Source organism: Lathyrus oleraceus, chromosome 5 (assembly GCF_024323335.1).
Source record: "Lathyrus oleraceus cultivar Zhongwan6 chromosome 5, CAAS_Psat_ZW6_1.0, whole genome shotgun sequence".
Taxonomy (NCBI): Eukaryota; Viridiplantae; Streptophyta; class Magnoliopsida; order Fabales; family Fabaceae; genus Lathyrus; species Lathyrus oleraceus.
This window is the reverse complement of record NC_066583.1, coordinates 390,803,064-390,824,343: the sequence shown is the minus strand read 5'-3', so window position 1 is coordinate 390,824,343 and position 21,280 is coordinate 390,803,064. Positions and strand designations below refer to the sequence as shown.

Here is a 21,280-nt window from a genome sequence, read left to right as displayed (position 1 = left end):
TGAAAAATCTTCCCAAGAACTTATCCTCTAGCTCCTTCGATGTTTGATTGGTTCCATTTGGAAGGCATAATAACCAATCTTTATCCCTTCCAAATAGTGAGAAACCAAATAATCATAACTTTACCTGGTCGTTCAAGACAACATCAGGCTTACAAATCGAAGTAGTTTCGTAAAAGTGTGCAAGATGAGCCTATAAATCTCTGATAGCGTTCCTATCGAACAGATTGTCTCTTAGACTTGAAAGCACAAAATTCTTAATATCAAAGTTAGCAGGGTCTGCCGGTACAAACCCTCTAGAAACTAGTCATTCATCAGTTTGTTTGCAATAGTTTCCCATAGTGAGGGGTTGTGGTGTTGCCATGTTATCCTCCTCTTTAGAATTTGAAGAAAGTATTGGTGGATCACCTTCATCCATACTCACTTCTCTAGCTTCTTTTAGAGCACGTGCAGTTCTTTCAATTTCTAGATCAAATGGTAGTAATGATGATCCTGAACTATGCATACAAAAATAGAAAATATCTCAGTAGCATTATCATAAACAGAGAAATAAACTAAAAGCAATAAAACCTAAGAATATTAAAATATGTGGCACAAAGTGTTGCCCTGTTGCAATCAACAGTCCCCGACAACGATGCCAAAAACTTGATGACTTCTCGGCAAGTGTACCAATGGTGTCGCAGTAATAAAAAGATCTAAACCACAAGGATTGTGTTCGAATAAGTCAACAATTGTGCAATGTAAAAGAAAAATAGTAAATGCAGGGGGTTTCAGGTTTTTAGACGGAAAACAAATTACAAGTTTAAACAGAAGTAATAAAGAAGGTTAGGTTGTGCATTAGAATCCCCTTATCCTCTCTTGTTGATATATGATGTCTTGCATGAATGATTTTATCTTTATAATCTCATGGTGAATTAACAAAACCGTTATAGCCAGTCCCCAGGAAATAACTCACTAACCACTACTCTGAGCTTTTTATCCCTAGTCTTCCAACGTAAGCAAAGTTAGGTGATGTAGAGAACGTCAATTCCATATGTCACTACTTGGGGTCTCCTATCCCTATTCAACCAACATAAGTAGAGCATTTTCCATAGGTTCAACATATAGGCTAAGAATCAGTAATCCATATGTGTCCAATATCATATTAATAGAGTATCTCAAATAAAAAGCATTAAAAATAAGAAACAACTAAATAAAATTATAATTCAAAGGATTCATACAAAGTCAAACCAACATATAATGCCAACAAGATTGAATAAGGTTCATCATCACACAACCTAACCTAGAGGAGCTTTAGGTACTCATAATGAAAATTACAATACCAATTGAATAAAGAAGAATAACATATGAATTTCCTTGAAGAATTAGCCTCCAATGGCTTCCAATGCTCTCAAAGTCACCATTTGATGTTGTAAAATCGTGCTTCTAGTGCAAGAATTCATAACCCTTTCCAAACTGCTGAAAATCCCCTTTAAAAGCACTCAGAACGGGTCAGAACGCGTCAGAAAAAGCTCAGAAAAACAACCATCACACACATTATATAAGCATCACGCACGCGATGTAACTTTTTCAATTCTATCACGCATACGATTGCACGCATGATTATTCTAGTAGATGCGTCAAAATTCACCATTTCACTAGAATTTTTACTAAGTCCCACTTTTTCATACTTGGTTATTTTTCACTCATTCTTGGATCTTTCTTCTTCATTTTGGCTCATATTTTACTCATTTCCACTGATTCTTCGCCTAATTATATGCAATGACAGACTGTCATCATATATAGATCCACCTATATTGATGAGGTAGTAATGATCAAAGCCCGTTATGGTCATTGGATCCTTTGTCCAACATAAAGGAATGCGAAGGGAGCCATCCTCTCTAATGGTAACCATGGAGGCACCATCTTGCCCCTCGCCCTCACAAATATGTTTTTGTGGTGCTTGTAGTGGTTAGAATGGGGTTTTATTAGGTTTTTTCCACTCAAGGCAACTAGGGTTATCCAATCACCTTATAACCATGTCTTAGTACCATAAAAGGATAATAAAATGCATATGGTTGGGTTGTCATCCATCCATCAACATTTATATGATGTACCCAATTTATTCCATATTCTTTATTTTTATTTTTGGAATAGCGACGTTTATAGTTGCAAGAACTTCTTACTCAGAGTGAAAGGAACTAGAACTTCTTGATCTTGCACAATCATTAAGTGCATATAGAAAAAGTTTTAGGGTGAGTTAGGTGGGGAAGGTCATCTTAGCTCGTTCCTCTTCGGAAACGGGGCTCTAGAACAACATCACCCTCGTCACCCATACTAGAAAGGCTTATGTTGAAAATAAGTCACTTTTTCTTCAAAGATGTAGTGGATCTCGATGTCCTCTACACCCGTGTGTTTGGAAGTGTTGGACGTCATTGACTTCTATGGATTTCTTGAGAAATAACCGAAAAAAGATAGTTATTATTTCTACTAGAACCAGTGGTGCTCTTATAACTCTCAAACATTCTTATTTCTAAGATCTTACAGTCGATGGTTCATTAGCCCACTTGACGTTATCCGTACAATCTATGTATAACTTTGCAACTATCTAATATTAAAAGGTTTTATTACTTTTCCACTCTTTTATAATCCCTAATAATCTCTATTGATGAAAAGAAAGGGGTGAGAAGAAGAGAAAAGTCATTATACTTGTAAGAGAGAAATGAAGAAGGCTTTGAGCTTGTAAAGGTTTGAACATCTTTCACCAAGAAAGGAGAGTGTGAAAATAGTGTGTCTAAAAAATAAATCAAAATATCCTTCTTATAGAAGAAAAATTTAGGTTGAGTAGACCATGAGTGACTCCTCATAGGCACACCAATAGCTACAAGGAATCTCCAACACCTGTAACATGTGAAGAAAAGGTAGGGTTTTAAACCGTTTTGTCTTCCCAAGATAAATACACCATTGGGGGAATTTCATGTTACATATGATATTATTAATGAAGCTTGAGGGATTCTCCCCAAGATATGCTTGGGGGACTCGCCCCAAGCTCTACTTGAGTTATTCGCCCTATGCTTCATTTGAGGAACTTATCCTATGTGATGCTTACAGAACTTGTCTCATGCTTTGATTTAGGGATTAGCCCCATATTTCACTAGAGAAAAATATGAAACATCAAGAAGATGATGCATCAAAATTAAATCACTTTGCCCTTTCCAAGATCATGTCCTTGAGGGAGTGTGGATTAGGATAATTCATTTAAGCCTAAATAAGGAATGGCTTATGAAAAGTATGCTTTATTTAAAACCCAGCTAAGGACGGAGGGTTAGCTAGTCTCCCAAAGCGGATGAAGGCGTACGAAGTAGCGTGGTCGCCTAATTGGGAGTGGCTAGTCGTCCGACAATATTGGAGTCTTTCACCCATAATCTACCTTGTTTGTCCTACGGATATAATGGTAGAAGGGTATCAAGAAGAGGAAATTTTTTCTCCTATGATCTAGGAAGAGAGAGATCTTTCTAACTCCATGATCTCCATGATAGATTTGTGGGGTCTAACCTTAACTGAATCTGGAGGTCTCTATAAATACTCCAACCTTCTAGAATTAGTTCTAGAGTTAGAGATATATACAATTTCTAAAAGATAAAATATATAATATCTCATAACCATTATGTAAGCAAATCCTCATTCTCTCACTATTGTCTTTTTATAAAAAATAAATCTTTATTGTAAATACTATTTACCATCTTAAAATCCATGGGACAACATGTTATCTTATATAATATATTATTCAATTATAATAAACACCATGGCAACTACATCACCATGGCTTGTGGTTGAAGATTTAGAACCTTAATTTATGTGGTGAAAGAAAATTATTTCAATACGTTTTAAACTATTGTTGCAAAAAATCAATTTTCAAAATTATATATATATATATATATATATATATATATATATATATATATATATATATATATATATATATATATATATATATATATATATATATATATATATATATATATATATTGTTTTTTAAAAATAAAACATGAATTTCAATTAAACCCCCTAAATGTGTGGGACCCACCTATGATGAATGGACTAAGAACTTGTAAAATTATTCACCCATATCAACAAAAATCAAACAAGATAAAATCTTAAATATAAAGAAACCAAAGCAAAATTTGAATGTTATCGTAGCAAGGAAACTTATTTGAGTTTTGTGTCACCTTAATCAAAGGAGGTTTATCGAAATTAAAGTACATTACCAAAATCCCGTGTTATTTTATTACTTTTGATAGTATATAAATATTCATAAATAAATTTAGGATTTTAACTTGTCTTTCTCATATTTATTGGACACTACTCAAATCAATGAGATAAGTTGTAGTCAATTTTAGGAGGGAACTCTTCAACACAAATTTGCTTATTTTCTGCATTTTATTATTGGTTCTAGGTGAGAATCTCCTAAAAAAATTTCTAACAAATATAAAAATGCTCATTAAATGAAAATAAAATGTTATCATATGAAAAAATATAATGATATTTTCAAAATAATACAACTCAAAACTGAAGAGTTTAAGGGCTCGTTTGAATCAATTTTGTTTTTTACTTTTTAAAATATGTTATATAAAATTGTTTTAGAGAAGTATTTTTAAGAAGGAAACTATTATAAAATTTGTTTGGTAACATAACTTTTCAAAACAGTTTTAGAAATGAGAAAATAAAAATATTAATTTGGTGAACTAATTTTTAGAAACCGTTTTAAAGATGAGAAAATAAAAAATCAATTTGATAAAAAAAATTAAAATTGTTTTACTAACTAATGTAAAATTAAAAATACTTTTATTATAATTAATAATTAAATATTTAGAAATCATATTTAAATATACAAATGTACAATTTTATTACTAAATAAAGTCGAGATATAAATTTCTTATTATAAAATATAATAGAATCTCTTTTTAGAGTCGAGTTATAAATTTATTTATACAAAATATTTTGTTATCTATAGCACATATAAATATCAGAAGGATAAATATCAAACAAAATAAACATAAGTATTTAGAAAATAACCACCAAAACGTCTAAGTTGCTTATAAGAAAATCTAAAAGATCATGCTCTTCTTTTTCAAAATAGTGGCTTTTGTTAGAACAAGATTTGGTTATGCATGTATACCTTGAGTTTGGATGATAACGATGTTGTATTTGTCTTAGAACAATTTTGGTACCCTAATGGTTTGTTATTGTGTACCTTTAACAACCAGTTCTGATTCTGATCATATGATATGCAACATCACCGGTTTCTGAACTTTGCATTCCAAATCCGCTTATGCGCCTACAATTAGAAGTTTTGAAAGATATCAATATTGATGTTGCAATGTTCTTTCTGTTTCTGTGTTATTTTATCCATCAGAAGCTTATGAGGAGACACTATGTTGCTGCTGTAATATTCTCTCAATTCTTGCTTCTGGACATGACTCTGATCATAAAACTTCCGAAGAATGGTAAGCTTCTGATGTTGTGTTATGTAACTGAAGATTCTGAAGATCTTAAGACAGACGATTGAAGTTATCAAGGTTCTGACTGAGGATTCTGAAGACTTTGAAGATTTTGAAGATACTAAAGACCTCAAGCCAGACTACTGATGTTGTCAAGGTTCTGACCCAAGATTCTGAAGTTTCTGAATCCAACTCTATACTTCTTTACTTCATGGTCCAATCATATTTTATCATAAGTCAATGAATCTGAAGATAAGATCAAAATAGGAACGTGATCAAATAGTACATGGTACAAATCGAACAACCTTTCGACTACCTGATTTCGTAGGCAAGAACAATACTATTCATCACGCATGTCACTGCTTTTGTGGGCGAAAAGACAGTACGTTGTATCATTCATTTCCCATCCAACAGTGGACAACCGCTCAAAGGAGCTTTCCCCACTTTTCCTCTCCAACGGTCACCTGCTTCACTATATAAGCATGCATTGGAGACTTGAAGAAAACGCGGATTTGCATAAGTTTTTTGACAAGATATTTTTCTTTGTAAAAAGCTATCATTCTTTATATAATGTTTTCTTTAAATATTTTTTATTCATTTATGTAAAATCTACTTGTGTATAAGCATCTTGTAACACACTAAATATTTCTTCAAACTATTTTGTTTGAGTCCTTAACGAGGTTATCCTTGAGAAGACAAAGAAAGTTGTTATTTATGAGTCCTTAAGGAGACTAAGATTTAGTTGGATCTTTGAGAAGACAAAGAAGGTTATTCTTTGTATTTATTGTAATCTGTTGATTATAGCGGATTAAATCCTTATGTATAAGGCAAAATCACATTGGTGGATGAACTATATTAACTTTAAGTTCAAGCTAACCAGGATAAAAATCATTGTGTTTTTATCTCTTTGTTATTAACTTGTTAGTGGTGTTTTTATTTTGGAAAAGACTTTTGCTTTTAAAAACCCAATTCAAACCCCATTTTTCTTGTGATTTCACACCTTCAGCTTCGAGAAGATCTCTGGGAATAATTTGTTGGAACTGATGGAACAATTAGGGTTTCAAGAATACGAAGAAGAAGAGAGAATGTAGAAAAGTGTTATTGAGCAAACTAAAGTGATTACAAAATGAAGTGTTATTGAAAACGACAAAGGTATGCACACACACACACATACACAACACAACTAAAGTGATTACAAAATGAAGTGTTATTGAAAACTACAAAGGTATGCACACAAACACACACACAGAGACACACACACACACACACACACACACACAAAGAGACACACACACAAAGACACACACACACACACACAAAGACACACACATACACACACACACACATCTATATTTTGCCTTCAACACAACTATATGTTGTATTCGACTGTCTCTTATTATTTTGACTAGCTACTTCAACAAGGTTGAATACTAACTTTTCTACAAAAAATCGAATTACAACTTATAATAAAGTTTCATTCTAAATTTATTTCATAATCAAGGTGATCCATGTCGACTATATTAGTCTTGTTGTCACATCAGTCACATAGATCTATATGGATATATTGGGTCTCTCGAGTGTATCTATAACGGGTCACATCAAGATATAAACTTTTGTAACTCTAAATACCTCATTTTTTATAGTCACTAACTTGAACGTAAACGTTAGAGTATTTCCTTATACCACCCCTCGAGAAAGGTTTAGAGCTTCTAAATACCATTCTAGTCTTCCAATTCATCATTAACCTAAGCTCACCTTCTCAAAAGTGGGATTATGATCAAAATTAATTATAAATATGTTGAATGCCAAAAGTTTATGATAAAAATTGAATTTTAATATTAAATTTTGAACTTATTTTTCTAAAAAAAATACTCTAAAAATATTTACAAAAATAATTTAAATAGGTTGATTTAATATTAGAGACTAAAACTATTTGCATGATAATTTTATAAAATTTAAAATATAATTTTTTATAATGATAATAGAAACAAAACTTGATAATTTTGAAAGGAAAAAAATATTTAACATAAAATTATAATATTCTTTTTTTTACATTTATTAAAATATTATAAGAAATGATATAATGGATGGTAGTATCATGTAACTATGAGTCTCTCTAGGTCAAAGACAGTTTAGAAAAATAAACTAAACTAAAAAAAATCCTTTTACAAATGGAGCAAGTGCGTTTTAATTGTATTTCACTATGCATTCACGTGATTGAATAGTTCAACACAATAAAATTACTTATAATTACAATTTTGCCATTAATGAAAACTACCCCTTTTCTCCGTGTTTTTCATTTCAAACTAATTACAGAAACACACAATTGAAAATTGAAAACATGTTTAATCTATTTTTGCTTTTTACTTTTAAAAACAATAAAAATAAAAAGTGTTTTTAAAAACAATTTCCTAAAACAATGTAATCAAACCGTTTTTTAATTTTATAATTTTTTAAAACAAAAAAAATTGTTTTTGAAAACTAAATCAAACAGGACCTAATTCTCTCCCTTTCTTTGCAAGTTTTTCTTTAAAATTTGATAACAGAATGTTAAAAAGTTTTTGCTTTACTTCTTTCAATAGAATACATCTCCGTAACAATTTTAGTGTTTTTTTAATTAAGTATTTTTATAATATTAAAAAGAACTATTAAAATATTGTCAGATTAATGGTAAAAGTTTATATAATGAGTCATTTAAATCTCATAAGTCAATTAAATAATAATGTCAATTTATTTAATAATAATTTCTTTCTTCCTCAAATTAAAAAATATATATCTTAATGCATGTTGAATATGTCTTTTTAAAACAAAAACAAAATAACTTTTGAGGAATAAAAGAAGGACAACTAAAGGTCAGCCAATATTCAACAAATGGTATTAAGTTGATCTCGTTGAATACAAATAGTAAAGCAATCAAGAAAACACAAAAGGAACAACAAGCAAAAAGACGAACATTGAATACATTAGATAAACCAAAATAACTAAATAGCATAAATGAAAAGAAACCATAGCAACAAAATTTCACCTTGTACAATGAGATCACATGTAAGATTTCATCCCAGGGGAAACCAACATCAACAAAAACAAAGTTCTCCAAAGAAAGCACCAAAACTACTCTACCACGATGAAAATAACATTAGCAGTTGTAAAAACAATTGAACTAGTTATAGTTTCATAAACATTGTGTTAAATATTATTGAGAATGTTAAACTTTCAAAATAAGCATAGTTTTTAAATTATTGCATATCTATACAATATAAATTATGCAATTCATTCTATTAAATAGGCAATCTATAATACACCATGCCAGAACCAATTATATATTCATTATTGTCAAAATAAGAATGGTAATATAGAAAATGTTATATATTTAATTATACAATTCATTCAAAGAAACAAATCATTATAAATCCAAGCATGCACATTAAATCATCTTATAAAATAAATAGCACATTAATACAAAAAAAAAATCATGTTTTCTTTTAGATCCACACAAAAGAATTTTAGAGATTAAAAAAATGTATATTTTAAAAAAGGGAAAGGTTAAACTCTTAGGGTTAGTTAGTGGGGAAGGTTTTGGTTTTGAGACTATATTTTTCTCAAGATCTTATGATTGAATTATGTTAGTTGCAAACAATTTATGTGTTGAGTCAAATCTTGTTTTATCTTTAAAAAGAATCATCACAAGTAAACCGTGTTATCTTAAATATTAAAATTTCAAAAAAAAAAAAAGATAGGTTTGAAAACAATAGAAAATTATAGAAAAATTAAACTATATATTCAATATATAATTTTGATTCTTTTTTTATCATTTACAATAGTATATTACCCTTTAGAGTAAAAGTGAAATATATTTGAAATTCGATATTATTGATCTTACAACTATTTTTAATCAAAGACATCAATATTTTAGATATTATTTTAATTTAAATATCATTATAATTTGACGCATAGTGTACCATATTATGCATTGGTATCATCCATATAGCTATAACACTTTATCTAGTAATAGTTTGATCCTCTAACATTCAAATTTAATATAATAAGAGAGCGCTTAGAGATCTCAATGTTAAACATTTAATAAATATTAAATTAAAAATATCTATTCACCTACAATATATTGTTAAGTTTAATATAATTTATCATAAAAATTAATTTATTATGAAAAAAACATGTTTTCGAATATCTATATACAACTTTTAATGGTAAAATATTTTAAAATAATAGAAATAAAAGAGTGCAAGAAAATATCAATAGTATTAGATACTGGATGCGGTTCTCACATTTGTACGAATGTGCAGGAATTAAAAGGAGTAGAGATTTGACAAAAGGTGAAGTTGACCTACGAGTTGGCAATGGAGCAAATATTGCTACTTTAGCCGTAGGAACTTATGTATCAACTTTACGTAGTGCTTTAATAATTCAGTTAGAGAATTGTTATTATGTACCTGTAATTAGTAGGAATATTATTTATGTTTCTTGTTTGGACAAGTTTGGTTTTTCATTCATAATAAAGAACAATTGTTGCTCAATTTATTTGAATGATATATTCTATGCTACTCCACAAATGAACGATGGACTATATGTCATTGATCTTAAAATGCCTATTTATAACATTAATACTAAAAGGATAAAATTTAATGGGTTAAATTCAACTTACCTTTGCCAGTCGATTAGGTCACATAAATGAGAAACGCATTTCCAAACTCCACAAAGATGGACTCATAGACTCTTTTGATTATGAATCATATGAGACATGCATATCTTGTTTAATTGGAAAGATGACAAAGTCTCCATTCACATGAAAAGGTGAAAGAGCTAATGATCTCTTTGCCCTCATACATACTGATGTATGTGGACCACTGAACATACCTGCCAAAGGAGGTTTTCAGTACTTCATCACATTTACTGATGATTTCAGTAGATATGGTTATGTGTATTTAATGAAACACAAATCAGAGTCCTTTGAAAAGTTCAAGAAATTCAATAATGAAGTACAAAACCAACTAGGTAAGAATATTAAAACTCTTCGATCAGATCGAGGTGGTGAATATTTAGGCCTAGAGTTTGATGACCATCTGAAAGAGTGTGAGATTCTATCCCAACTTACTCCTCCTAGAACACCTCAATGGAATGGTGTATCTGAGAGAAGAAATCGAACCTTGTTAGACATGTTCTGATCCATGATGAGTCATGTCGATCTTCCAAACTCCTTTTGGGGACATGCACTATTGACAACAGCTTACACACTTAATCGTGTTCCATCCAAAAAGGTTGAGAAGAAACCATATGAGATATGGAGTGGTAAGAAACCACATATGTCTTATATGAAGATTTGGGGTTGCGAAGTTTATGTGAAACGACAAATTTCAACTAAGCTTGAGCCCAAATCTGACAGATGCTTATTTGTGGGGTATCCTAAAGAAACAAGAGGGTGTTACTTCTATAATCCTTTTGAGGGAAAATGTTTGTCGCTCGAACTGAAGTCTTCCTAGAAACGGGTTTTATTTCCAATGGAATCAGTGGGAGGAAAGTAGAGCTTGAAGAAATTCAAGAATTACAAAGCATTGATACTCCTATGGAGGAATTAGAGCAGGAAACACAAGTAGTTGTGGAAGAGCAACCTGCTCAAGTAGAACAAGACCAGCGTAGGTCAAGCAGGATACATCACATACCTAAGAGATATGGATATCTCATAACTGATCAAGGTGATGTATTACGCATGGATCAAGATGAGCCTGTGACCTACCAAGAGGTTATAACTGGTCATGAGTCAGAGAAGTGACAAGAAGCCGTGAAATCTGAAATGGATTTCATATACACAAACCAGGTTTGAGCCTTGGTAAAGCCTCTTGTAGAAGTTAACCCTATAGGATGCAAGTGGATCTTCAAAAAGAAGACTGACATGGATGGTAAGGTACATACCTATAAGGGAAGACTGGCTGCAAAAGGATATAAACAAATTCATAGGGTTGACTATGATGAAACTTTTTCACCAGTTACAATGCTGAAATCTGTTCGGATTTTACTTGTTATTGCTGCATATCCTGATTATGAAATATGACAGATGGATGTCAAAACCGCTTTCCTTAATGAGAATCTTCTTGAGGATGTGTACGTGACACAACCTGAAGAATTTGACATACCAGAAGAAGCCCAAAATATATGCAAGTTACAGAGATCAATCTATGAATTGAAGCAAGCTTCCAGAAGCTGGAATCTTCGTTTTGGTGAAACAGTAAAACAATATGGATTCATCAAGAATGAAGATGAGCCTTGTGTCTACAAGAAGGTTAGTGGGAGCATGATTGTCTTCCTGGTATTATATGTAGATGACATATTACTCATTGGAAACGATGTCCCTACCCTGCAACAAGTAAATACTTGGTTGGGGAAATGTTTTTCTATGAAGGACCTAGGTGAAGCAACCTATATATTAGGAATCAGGATCTATAGAGATAGATCACAAAAACTGATTGGCCTAAGTCAGAGTACATACATAGACAAAGTGCTGAGACGCTTTAATATTCATGATTCCAAGAAAGGATTTATACCTATGCAACATGGTCTGTGTCTATCAAAAACATAATCCCTTTCAACTAAGGAAGAAAGGGATCGCATGAATAAGATTACATATGGATCTGCAATAGGATCTATCATGTATGCCATGTTATGTACTCAACCAGATGTCTCGTATGCTTTAAGTGCAACAAGTAGGTACCAATCTAATCTTGGTGATGCTCATTGGGTAGTTGTCAAGAATATCCTTAAGTATTTGAGAAGGACTAAGGACTCATTCTTGATATATGGAAGTCGGGAAGAGCTTGCTGTAATTGGATATACCGATGCTAGCTTCCAGACAGATAAGGATGACTTTAGATCACAATCTGGTTATGTGTTCTGCTTAAACGGTGGCCCCGTGAGCTGGAAAAGTTGAAAGCAAGATACAATTGTTGATTCTACAACCGAGGCCGATGATATTGCTGCCTCAAGTGCAGCAAAGCAAGTTTTTTGGATTAAAAAGTTCATTAGTGAACTTGGCATAGTTTGTAGAATTGTGGATCCCATTGATCTCTATTGTGATAACAATGGTGCTAGCGCACAAGCTAAGGAGCCTAGATCTCACCAAAGATCCAAACATATACATAGGCGTTATCACCTCATTCGAGAGATAATAGATAGAGGATATGTGAAAATATGGAGAGTACTTACACTTGACAATATTGTTGACCTACTGACAAAGCCTCTTGCGCAACAAAAGCATGATGGTCATACTAGATCTATGAGTATTTGGGGTATGCGTGATTGGCTCTAGTGCTAGTGGGAGATTGTTGGTGTAAGCCCTAGAGGCCAATATTTTTGGTACTTATATCGAATTATTTATTCATAATAAAAAGGCTTTTTTCTTTATTATGTTTGTTTAATAAAGTCCCTAGAATAACTAGTCTGTTTAATGTATCAAGTGTGACTTAATCATGAGATCCCATTAAACATAAGGACCCTATTCTTAAAGTATTTGTAGTCGAGCTTTATTGTGAAGTGGGATAATATTAAAGCATTAAGACTATTATGTATATAGAATGATGATGAACCTTAAGGTCTGGCTGCTGCATCGTGAGAATACCCAACATCTGCCATGATTGCATTTATTTCATCATCCTCTTCCTTTTGGGAATCGCTGAGGGATTCTATCTCTCTAGCTTGGTTGCTCGAGGCACCTTGGATTCTTCCACTTTTTAGGACACTCTCGACACGTTCTCCAATTGTCACTAAGTGAGTGAAGTCTGATGTTGCGCTGCTAATCATCCTTTCGAAGTATGGACTTTGCAGGGCATCCCTGAATAACTCCGTCAATTCTTTGTCTAAGAGCGGTGGTTCAGCGTAAGCCGCTAACTCTCTCCATCTTTGGGCATGCCTTCTGAAGGATTCGTTGTTTTCCTTAGATAAGGCTCTCAACTGCATGCGATCGGGAGCCATGTTCAAATTATATTTGTATTGCTTCAAGAAGGCATTATCTAGGTCCAGCCATGATTGAATACGACTCCTTTCTAACTTCATGTACCAACTCAATGATGCCCCAGTCAAACTATCCTGAAAATAGTTGTCGCATCCGCGAAAAACAACCGGCGGGCTAAAACAAAACAAACAGAGCCGCCACCGTGCATTATTTATCCCAAAGAGGGAAAGGAAACGCTCGAAGTAAACCTGGAAAGGAAATGGTCTTACGACCGGAGATTACAGGGTACGGGAGTCGGTTACGCAAGGGGAAGGTATTAGCACCCCTCACGTCCGTCGTACTCGACGGGATCCACGCTCAAAAGGAAAGAATAAGGTTGCTACAAGAAGTTGCTCAAAACAAATGCACACACACACACACTGAAAACAACACAGCTGGGAGAAGAGGGGAAAGGGCTCGCTAGGATATCACATCCTATGCCTACGTATCTCATCTGGAATGAGAATCAGAGCTACCGTAGTTCGGCTCACGCATGCCGAAACAAAACACACGCACAGACGCTGAGACGTCAAAACAAACACACAAACAGGCAAACATGGAAACCGAATGCCAATCGCTGGACTTACATCAGACCCCGAACCAACAAACACACACTGGAAACCAAATGCCAATTGCTGGACTTACATCAGACTCCGAACCAACAAACACACACTGGAAACCAAATGCCAATTGCTGGACTTACATCGGACTCCAAGCACACAACAATAGGATACGGAATGCCAATCGCTGGCCTTACATCCATCTCCTAACACACAAAAAGGATAACAAACAACAAGTTAATAGGGAGTCGGGAACTCGAGCCTAATAACTGTCAAGCAAACACACACGAAAAAGAAAAAGGGTGCCCGGAGAGATCTCGTACGATCTCCTGCCTACGTACCTCATCTGGTATGAGGATCAGGGCAACGTAGTTCCCCTTAACAGGGGAGAAACTTTCTCCTAACCAGAGACTGGGAAATGACAAACTAAAAGGGAGACTGACTCGAGCCTAATAGTTATCATGTATTCCACAATGATCCTAAGTTGAGGTTTCTATCTAACTTGCACAGGCAGCAAGCTATCCTAAACAGGCAAAGCAAAGCAAACATACACACAATTAGCACACACTATATACAAACAAAGTGGGCTCACACAAGGTTAGGCTGTGAAACACAAGCCAACTGGAATCGGGTGTAGTTAGCTCTTAACCCTAACATTGAGAGTTAGGGTGAAGCAGATGAAATGGGAAGTGAGGATAAGACCTCACAGCTCTTATCCCCGGCCTGGGAGAGCTTCAGACAAATGAAAGTGGGAGTTCAGAAAATTGGAACTCTTCACATATGACTGACTCAACAAAGATCTTGGGTTAATATCCACAATGCATCAACACCAAGTGTGTGAGCAAAGTGGATGACACACTGAATAGCAGGAGATGGATTACACATCTCTTTTATCTGCCAATTGCCTTATCAAAGGACTTTTCTTGCTTGGCACAAACATAAACAAACACAAGCATTGCCTCTTAAGGAGGGCTTCAGACAGGTGCCTGCCCAAGTAACAGGACAGGTCTTCCAGACTACATGAAGTCAGTGAGTTATACCTCAATTGGTCAAGCAACCAAGCAACAGCAAAATCAAGTTCAAAAGAACTTAAGCAACTAATGTACCTAAAAACAATCTAACTCAGTCAGTACACAACTCATAAAGTCAAACAGACAATCCAAAAGTCAACAGATATAGTCAAAACAGACAACAAGTGCAAACTACAATGTGCAAGGCACAAGCTCAACTCAAATGAGCTAAAAGCAACCTATAAAACAAATCAATGTTAGTCAACATCAACCAATCAAACCAACTTAAGCAATGTGAATCAATCTCCTCAAGGCCATATGCTTCTTGTCCTGAAAACAGAGCTCAAACATAAGCACAAACCACTAGGACAAGGCCTAGGGTCAAAATGGGAGAAATAATCCAAAACAGAACATGAAAATTGACATGAATCAAGCTCAATCAATTAAGAACAATATCCAAGTGGTCCCATGTCAATAGCATCAACCAATTTCATTTCACAAGTCAAATAAGGCAAAGCATGCAAGTTGAAAGCTCATAGAAGCAACAGAATGAACAAATCCACATTAAATCAGAAATGGTTCAATAAATCTCAAGAAACCTCATGGCTAAACAGCACACATAATATGATCAACCCACCAAATATCAAGGCATTTGGACAATTTTAAGCATGAAAACTAAATTCCTCAAGTCAAGGTATGCACAAACAAGCTCAATTAGGGCACAAAATGCTACATCAACTTAGCACAAGCCTAAAACAGAGATGACAAATGATAAATGCCTCAAACCAAAGCCACAATAAACTTCAATGTGTATAGAAAACATGTGCAAAATTTCAAGTTCATATTATACACAACCAGCATTTCACAAATCATCTAAGTTCATGACTATCCAAAAGTTCAAACATGGCTAACCAGCAAAGAAAATCTCAAACAAATTGAAAATGCATCCAAACATTCTACAAATATTCATGATCAAACCTAACATCCAGAAGAATCATCATGCAAAAAATCAGATTATTTGGCATTGAATTGGCATGGCAAAGAAAATCCATAAGTCAAGCAAGAAAAGGTGTGACACACATTGTCACACCTACATTAATCAGATCATAACTCATCAACCAGAAATGCTAAAAATACAAACTCAACACCAAAATTTCAATCAAAGTGTCTAGTTTGAGCATGCAAAGTTTCAAGAGCATTGGAGCAAAACTCATCATTTCACAAAGCAAATGGAAAAGTAGGTCAAGAAAACACATACATACACAATCCCTAAGCAAAATTAAATTCCAACCGTGTACAATTTCTGGAAAAAATCTCATAAAATACTAGACATCATGAGGAACAACGTTCAAAAAATCCCATCTCATTTGGATCATTATTCATGGACTTATGAATTTTTGAAATGGATGAAAAATTAAAAAACATGGATGAAGGCTACATGAACATGGATGAGTAAAAGGCAAAGGCACATGTGAAACTGTCCAAGCCAGGGCTCGAACCGTGCAACCATTTGAAAGTGGCGCCTTAACAAATGAAACTCTGCGTTTCATTAAAGTGATGTGGTAACGTGAAGCGCCCTGGACCAATCATAACGCCACGCTGGACTCGGTACAACCAATGCATGGCAATTAACATGCAAAAAACATGCACAGCGCGCTAATGAAGATCAAACATAGATCTGGAAAAGAAACCCTAAGTGTTCTTCACGTTCATCGTGATTCATAGGCTCAAGAACAAATTTGCACAGAAATTAACAAGAATTACATCAATGGCTTCATCTTTCAATGTACAACACGAATCTAAGCTTGGATTAACCTAATTCTACACACATGCGAAAATTCGAGCAAAGGAAAGTTCATGCATCAAACTTAGATCTAGCATATCTTATTCATTTCTCAATGAAAATTGATGATACAAAGCTCAGTGTTCTCCACGTTCAAAGATCTACCAAAATCACACAACTATTTCATGAATTGTGACATTTGATTTCTGACCTTAATTGAAGTGCAGAAGCGGATTTGATGGATTTAGGCTTTGTAAGGTAGAAACAGATGCTCCTCGAGGCTTAGGTATATGAATGGATGAAGAATTGTTGCTCAATTGTGCTTGATGTTGCTGGAAAATCCAACTGCCATTGATGGAGGTAACTTGCAACAGTTTTTAAATCAGCTCAAAAATGGATAGATCTTGCTTCCAAAGTGTCCAATTATGCTTATGGATGAAGGATTAATCAAGAACAATGCAAGGTTTATGGAGAAATTTGATGAAAAAGTGAGAGAACCAAATGAAGAGAATGATGAAAATGGATCTAGATCTGAGCAAAATGAAGTGTTAATGAAGTTTTCTGTTATGATTATGCTTTTATATGGTCTGTTAATGATGTATGCTAATCACAATTAAGCAATGCCAAAGTAATTAGTGAAAACCAAGTGTTATGGCCAATTTGCAAATGCACCCTCATGTGTGTAATTCCATGCAACAGTACACGGTTTTGGCATGGGAATTACTTCAAATGCTGCTTAGAGTCAAGTGTAATTGGTGGGAAGTGAAAACAATGCATATTTTTCAAATTACCATTTTCCCTCCAAAATTCAAATGAAAATGCCAATATTTTTGTAATGGAAATGCATGATATGTGATGCATGAATTGGATAGTACATGTCAAAACAAGAATGTTGCAAAAAGAACCACTTCATTTGGCCTTATGGTTCAAAAGTTATGCACTTGTGAAGTTCAAGTTTGCTTGGCAAAGATTGATCCATATCTTCTCAACCATTCATGAGAAATTCATGTTCTTGGACTTTTTGGAAATGGGAGAACAAGACTTACAACTTTCATGTTGGACAAAATTTCATTTGAAGCATTTTTGATGATGCAATCTTGAGGAGAAAGCCTTTCCATTTTTGGCAATTTTAAATTACATGTCACTTTCTATTTTTGGAAACTTTTCATCTGACCTCAAATTCTTCATTCTTGATGTTTGAAATGTCAAATAAGACTTGTTTGAACATGAATGAAGCCTCTCTAACCATCTCCCACCTTCACATCCATGATTGAATGCACAGTTGACTTTTGGTTGACTTTTTCAGTTGATAGATGAATTGGTCATGCACAGATGAATTTGAGCCTCAATCTCCTGATGAAATGGCTCCCAGATGAAACCCTAGCTTCCAAAAGCTCATTAAAACCATATGATGATCCCCCTCTCCATTAAAACCCTTATCTCCTTGCAAAACCCTGATAGGCATAATACAACTGATTAGGGTTGACCAGAGGTCAAAACCCTAATCTCAAGGAATCTGATCAGGCACAATGAACCTCTTGGTGATGATGATGTATCCATGATGATGGTGTACCATTTCAACCAAGATAATGATCAACCTCCTTGAAGAACCAATAAACCCTAATTGAAGCACAACCCTCAGATGATTAGTGATCAACTCATGAAACCCTCAAGCTTGAATCTTTTAACCTCTTTATCTTCTGAACAAGACTTGGGAAGATGACTTGCTTATTGTCTCCACATGATATGCAAAAATGCAATGACTAATGACCTACAAAATGAAATGCAATATGCTAAGCTAGTCCCAAGAGAGGAGGGCAAATTTTGAGGTGTTACAGCTGCCCCTATTCAATCCACTGTGAACCTGTCGATATGAATAGCCTCAGCTTTCAGATGATCAGGGTGAAGAGTGATTGAATATCAAGAACAGACGAACAATTTGCACTCTGATGGGAAAATAATTAACCATGCCTGTCAGAATCGGCAAAGAGACAATCTCAAAAGAAGAATCCGTCTGGTACGGAAAAAGTCGGCCTGAATACCGGAACAGAAATATTGGTCTGGATACCAAAATAAATGATAGCACAGGGATAACCATGGCCTGAACGCCGCTTGTCAGTCTGAATACTGAGCAACCTAGTATGAGAGTATGAACGTCGGTCTGAATATCGGAGGATTGGCCTGAATGCCACCTTGGTCTGAACACCACTTTGGTCTGAACACCACTTCGGTCCGGATACCGGAAGATTGGCCCGAATGCCATAAGCTGCATTGATCTGAATTTCGGAAGCTTCTTCGATCTGAATATCGGAACTGGCCTGAGTGCCACATCGGTCTGATTATCGGAAAACTGGCCTGACTGCCATAAGTACTTCAACCTGATTGTTGGAAACTTCTTCGATCGGAGAATCGGAAACTGGTCTGAATACCACAAGTTCTTCGACCTGAACGTCGGAAACTCCTTCGATCTGAAAATCGGAAATTGGTCTGAATACCCTCTCGGTCTGAACACCGGAAAACTGGTCTGAATACCATCTCGGTCTGAACACCGGAAAACTGGTCTGAATACCATCTCGGTCTGAACACCGAAAAACTGGTCAGAATACCACAAGTTCTTCGACCTGAACGTCGAAAACTTCTTCGATCTGAAAATCGGAAACTCGTCATGCCTGTCAGCATCGGCAGAAATGAATAGCGATACATGAGACGACACACGTGCCAATGACCCATGCTGGGGATAACAAGCCACGAACCGGCTATTCTCTATTCAATCCTAGCAGGCGAGCACTTCGCGCTTAGCTGGGGATTATCTCTTTCTCTTTACCTTTTCTTTTTGAACCCCGAAACTTCTTGAATTATCATTTCATCTCCGCCCGACAGAAACTCTTCCTCCAATATCGTACTACTGGGGAATATCATTGATTTAAAATCACGATGCCAAACTCCTCAGAGTAACATCTTCACCTTGTGGCGAAACCACCTCTCAAACAATAACCACAGTCTGAGACTAGCCTATGCTTGCCATGATGATGCATGATTTTTTTTCAACGTAATGCTCCATAATCATGGAAATGCTACGCCATTATTGTGCAATATGCTATGCTTATCTACATGATGAATGCATAAAAAAGTATCCCCCTCAAGGGACTCTTCTGGGGAGCTCGAGACACTCTACTGAGGAACTCGCCAACACTCCGATCTCCACCCTGCCGGGGAATAACACTGCTGCTGGGAAATAGGCCACCCTTACCAGGGATAACCTCCTCTGCACCCGGTCCGCTTGGGGACTTCACTGGGGAATAAACCACCAACGCACTCTGTGGGTATAACAACAGTCTCTGACTTACTGGGGATACAACAATCCCGACTCTGCTTGGAGAAACCCATACCAATAGATACCTTCGCTGGGAAATAGCAACCTTCAGGCCTGACTGTTGAGGAAACACCGATTCCAAACCCGCTGGGGGATAACCATCCCGACCCTGCTAGGGAAAATACAGACCTCGAATCTGCTGAGGAGGTAACAATCCCAACTCTGCTTGGGGAAACAAGGAAAGCCTGGTACTGAACACCCGTCGACTCGTCGAACCACGACATTCATCATCTGAACCCACTGTCAGCTTTCCAATTTTGAGAATTCCCAGACTCGTCTGGACTTTTCTGATTCATCACCTTGTATTTCTGACTTCTTCATACTCCACGGAGAGCGAACTCCTGGGATTCATACAGACTTTCCAATCTTAGACTTTGAAGAGTCTTCTTGATTAATTCTCAAGGATCGTACGTCTCGCCATCTTTTCACCATTCCGCATCCATTCGTCCCTGATCGGACTCCACGGGGGTCCTTTATCAAAAAGCCTCCATATCACAACCTGCAAGTGAGTGAAAATGTCTAACAGCACCTGCAAAAGAGATCGTTAGATAAAACATGCCCCAGGCGTGTCAAGATTTCAACACTTGGGTCACTCAACCTTCCGAATAAGATTTCAAACTTTCAATCTTATAAACATGCATTGGAAGGGACCTGTATGTGTAAAAATGCAAAGATTCTTTATCAAAATAATTGGATGTTTTTGCAATCAAAGCGGTAATGAAAACAAAAACAAAAGTATTTGTTTGAATATGCATTTTATTGATTGAAAAAGTGTGGCTCAAACTGAGCAATACAAAGGAAGCAATTCCTGAAAAGAGGTAATTGCGCACAAAAGGAAAAATCTATCCTAATGGCAATGTGAAACCGTGATCTCATCGAGTTCCAACTCGGCTACACCCCATATGTCCTCAGACTCTCCTTGCTTTCTGCCTTCTGAACAAGACGTTTCCGATTGATCCCTATCGGGGATTATCCATGTGCCTTAACCAAAGTAAACAATCATGCCAGACGCAGTTGTTCGTTTCCATCCCTCTTTTGCCTGGACCGCCCTTTCGGGTTTTCAGTCCACCGAGATACCCTT

General features: G+C 35.3%; 1 protein-coding gene across 1 annotated transcript; it reads right to left on the bottom strand.

The window, feature by feature from the left end:
* Window positions 1-304: 304 nt before the first annotated feature.
* Window positions 305-13,454, bottom strand: LOC127080926 (uncharacterized). Its single transcript, XM_051021213.1, has 2 exons — window positions 13,102-13,454; window positions 305-494 (listed from the first exon to the last, which is right to left on the bottom strand). Exons 1-2 carry the CDS (start codon window positions 13,452-13,454, stop codon window positions 305-307), a joined length of 543 nt encoding a protein of 180 aa, XP_050877170.1.
* Between the last annotated feature and the right edge of the window lie 7,826 nt (window positions 13,455-21,280).

Coding starts and splice junctions, on each gene's coding strand:
- LOC127080926 (XM_051021213.1), bottom strand. CDS start 13,454: ATGGCTCCCGATCGCATGCAGTTGAGAGCCTTATCTAAGGAAAACAAC. Junction 495..13,101: donor GCAATCATGGCAGATGTTGG/GTATTCTCACGA, acceptor TTGTATGCATAG/TTCAGGATCATCATTACTAC.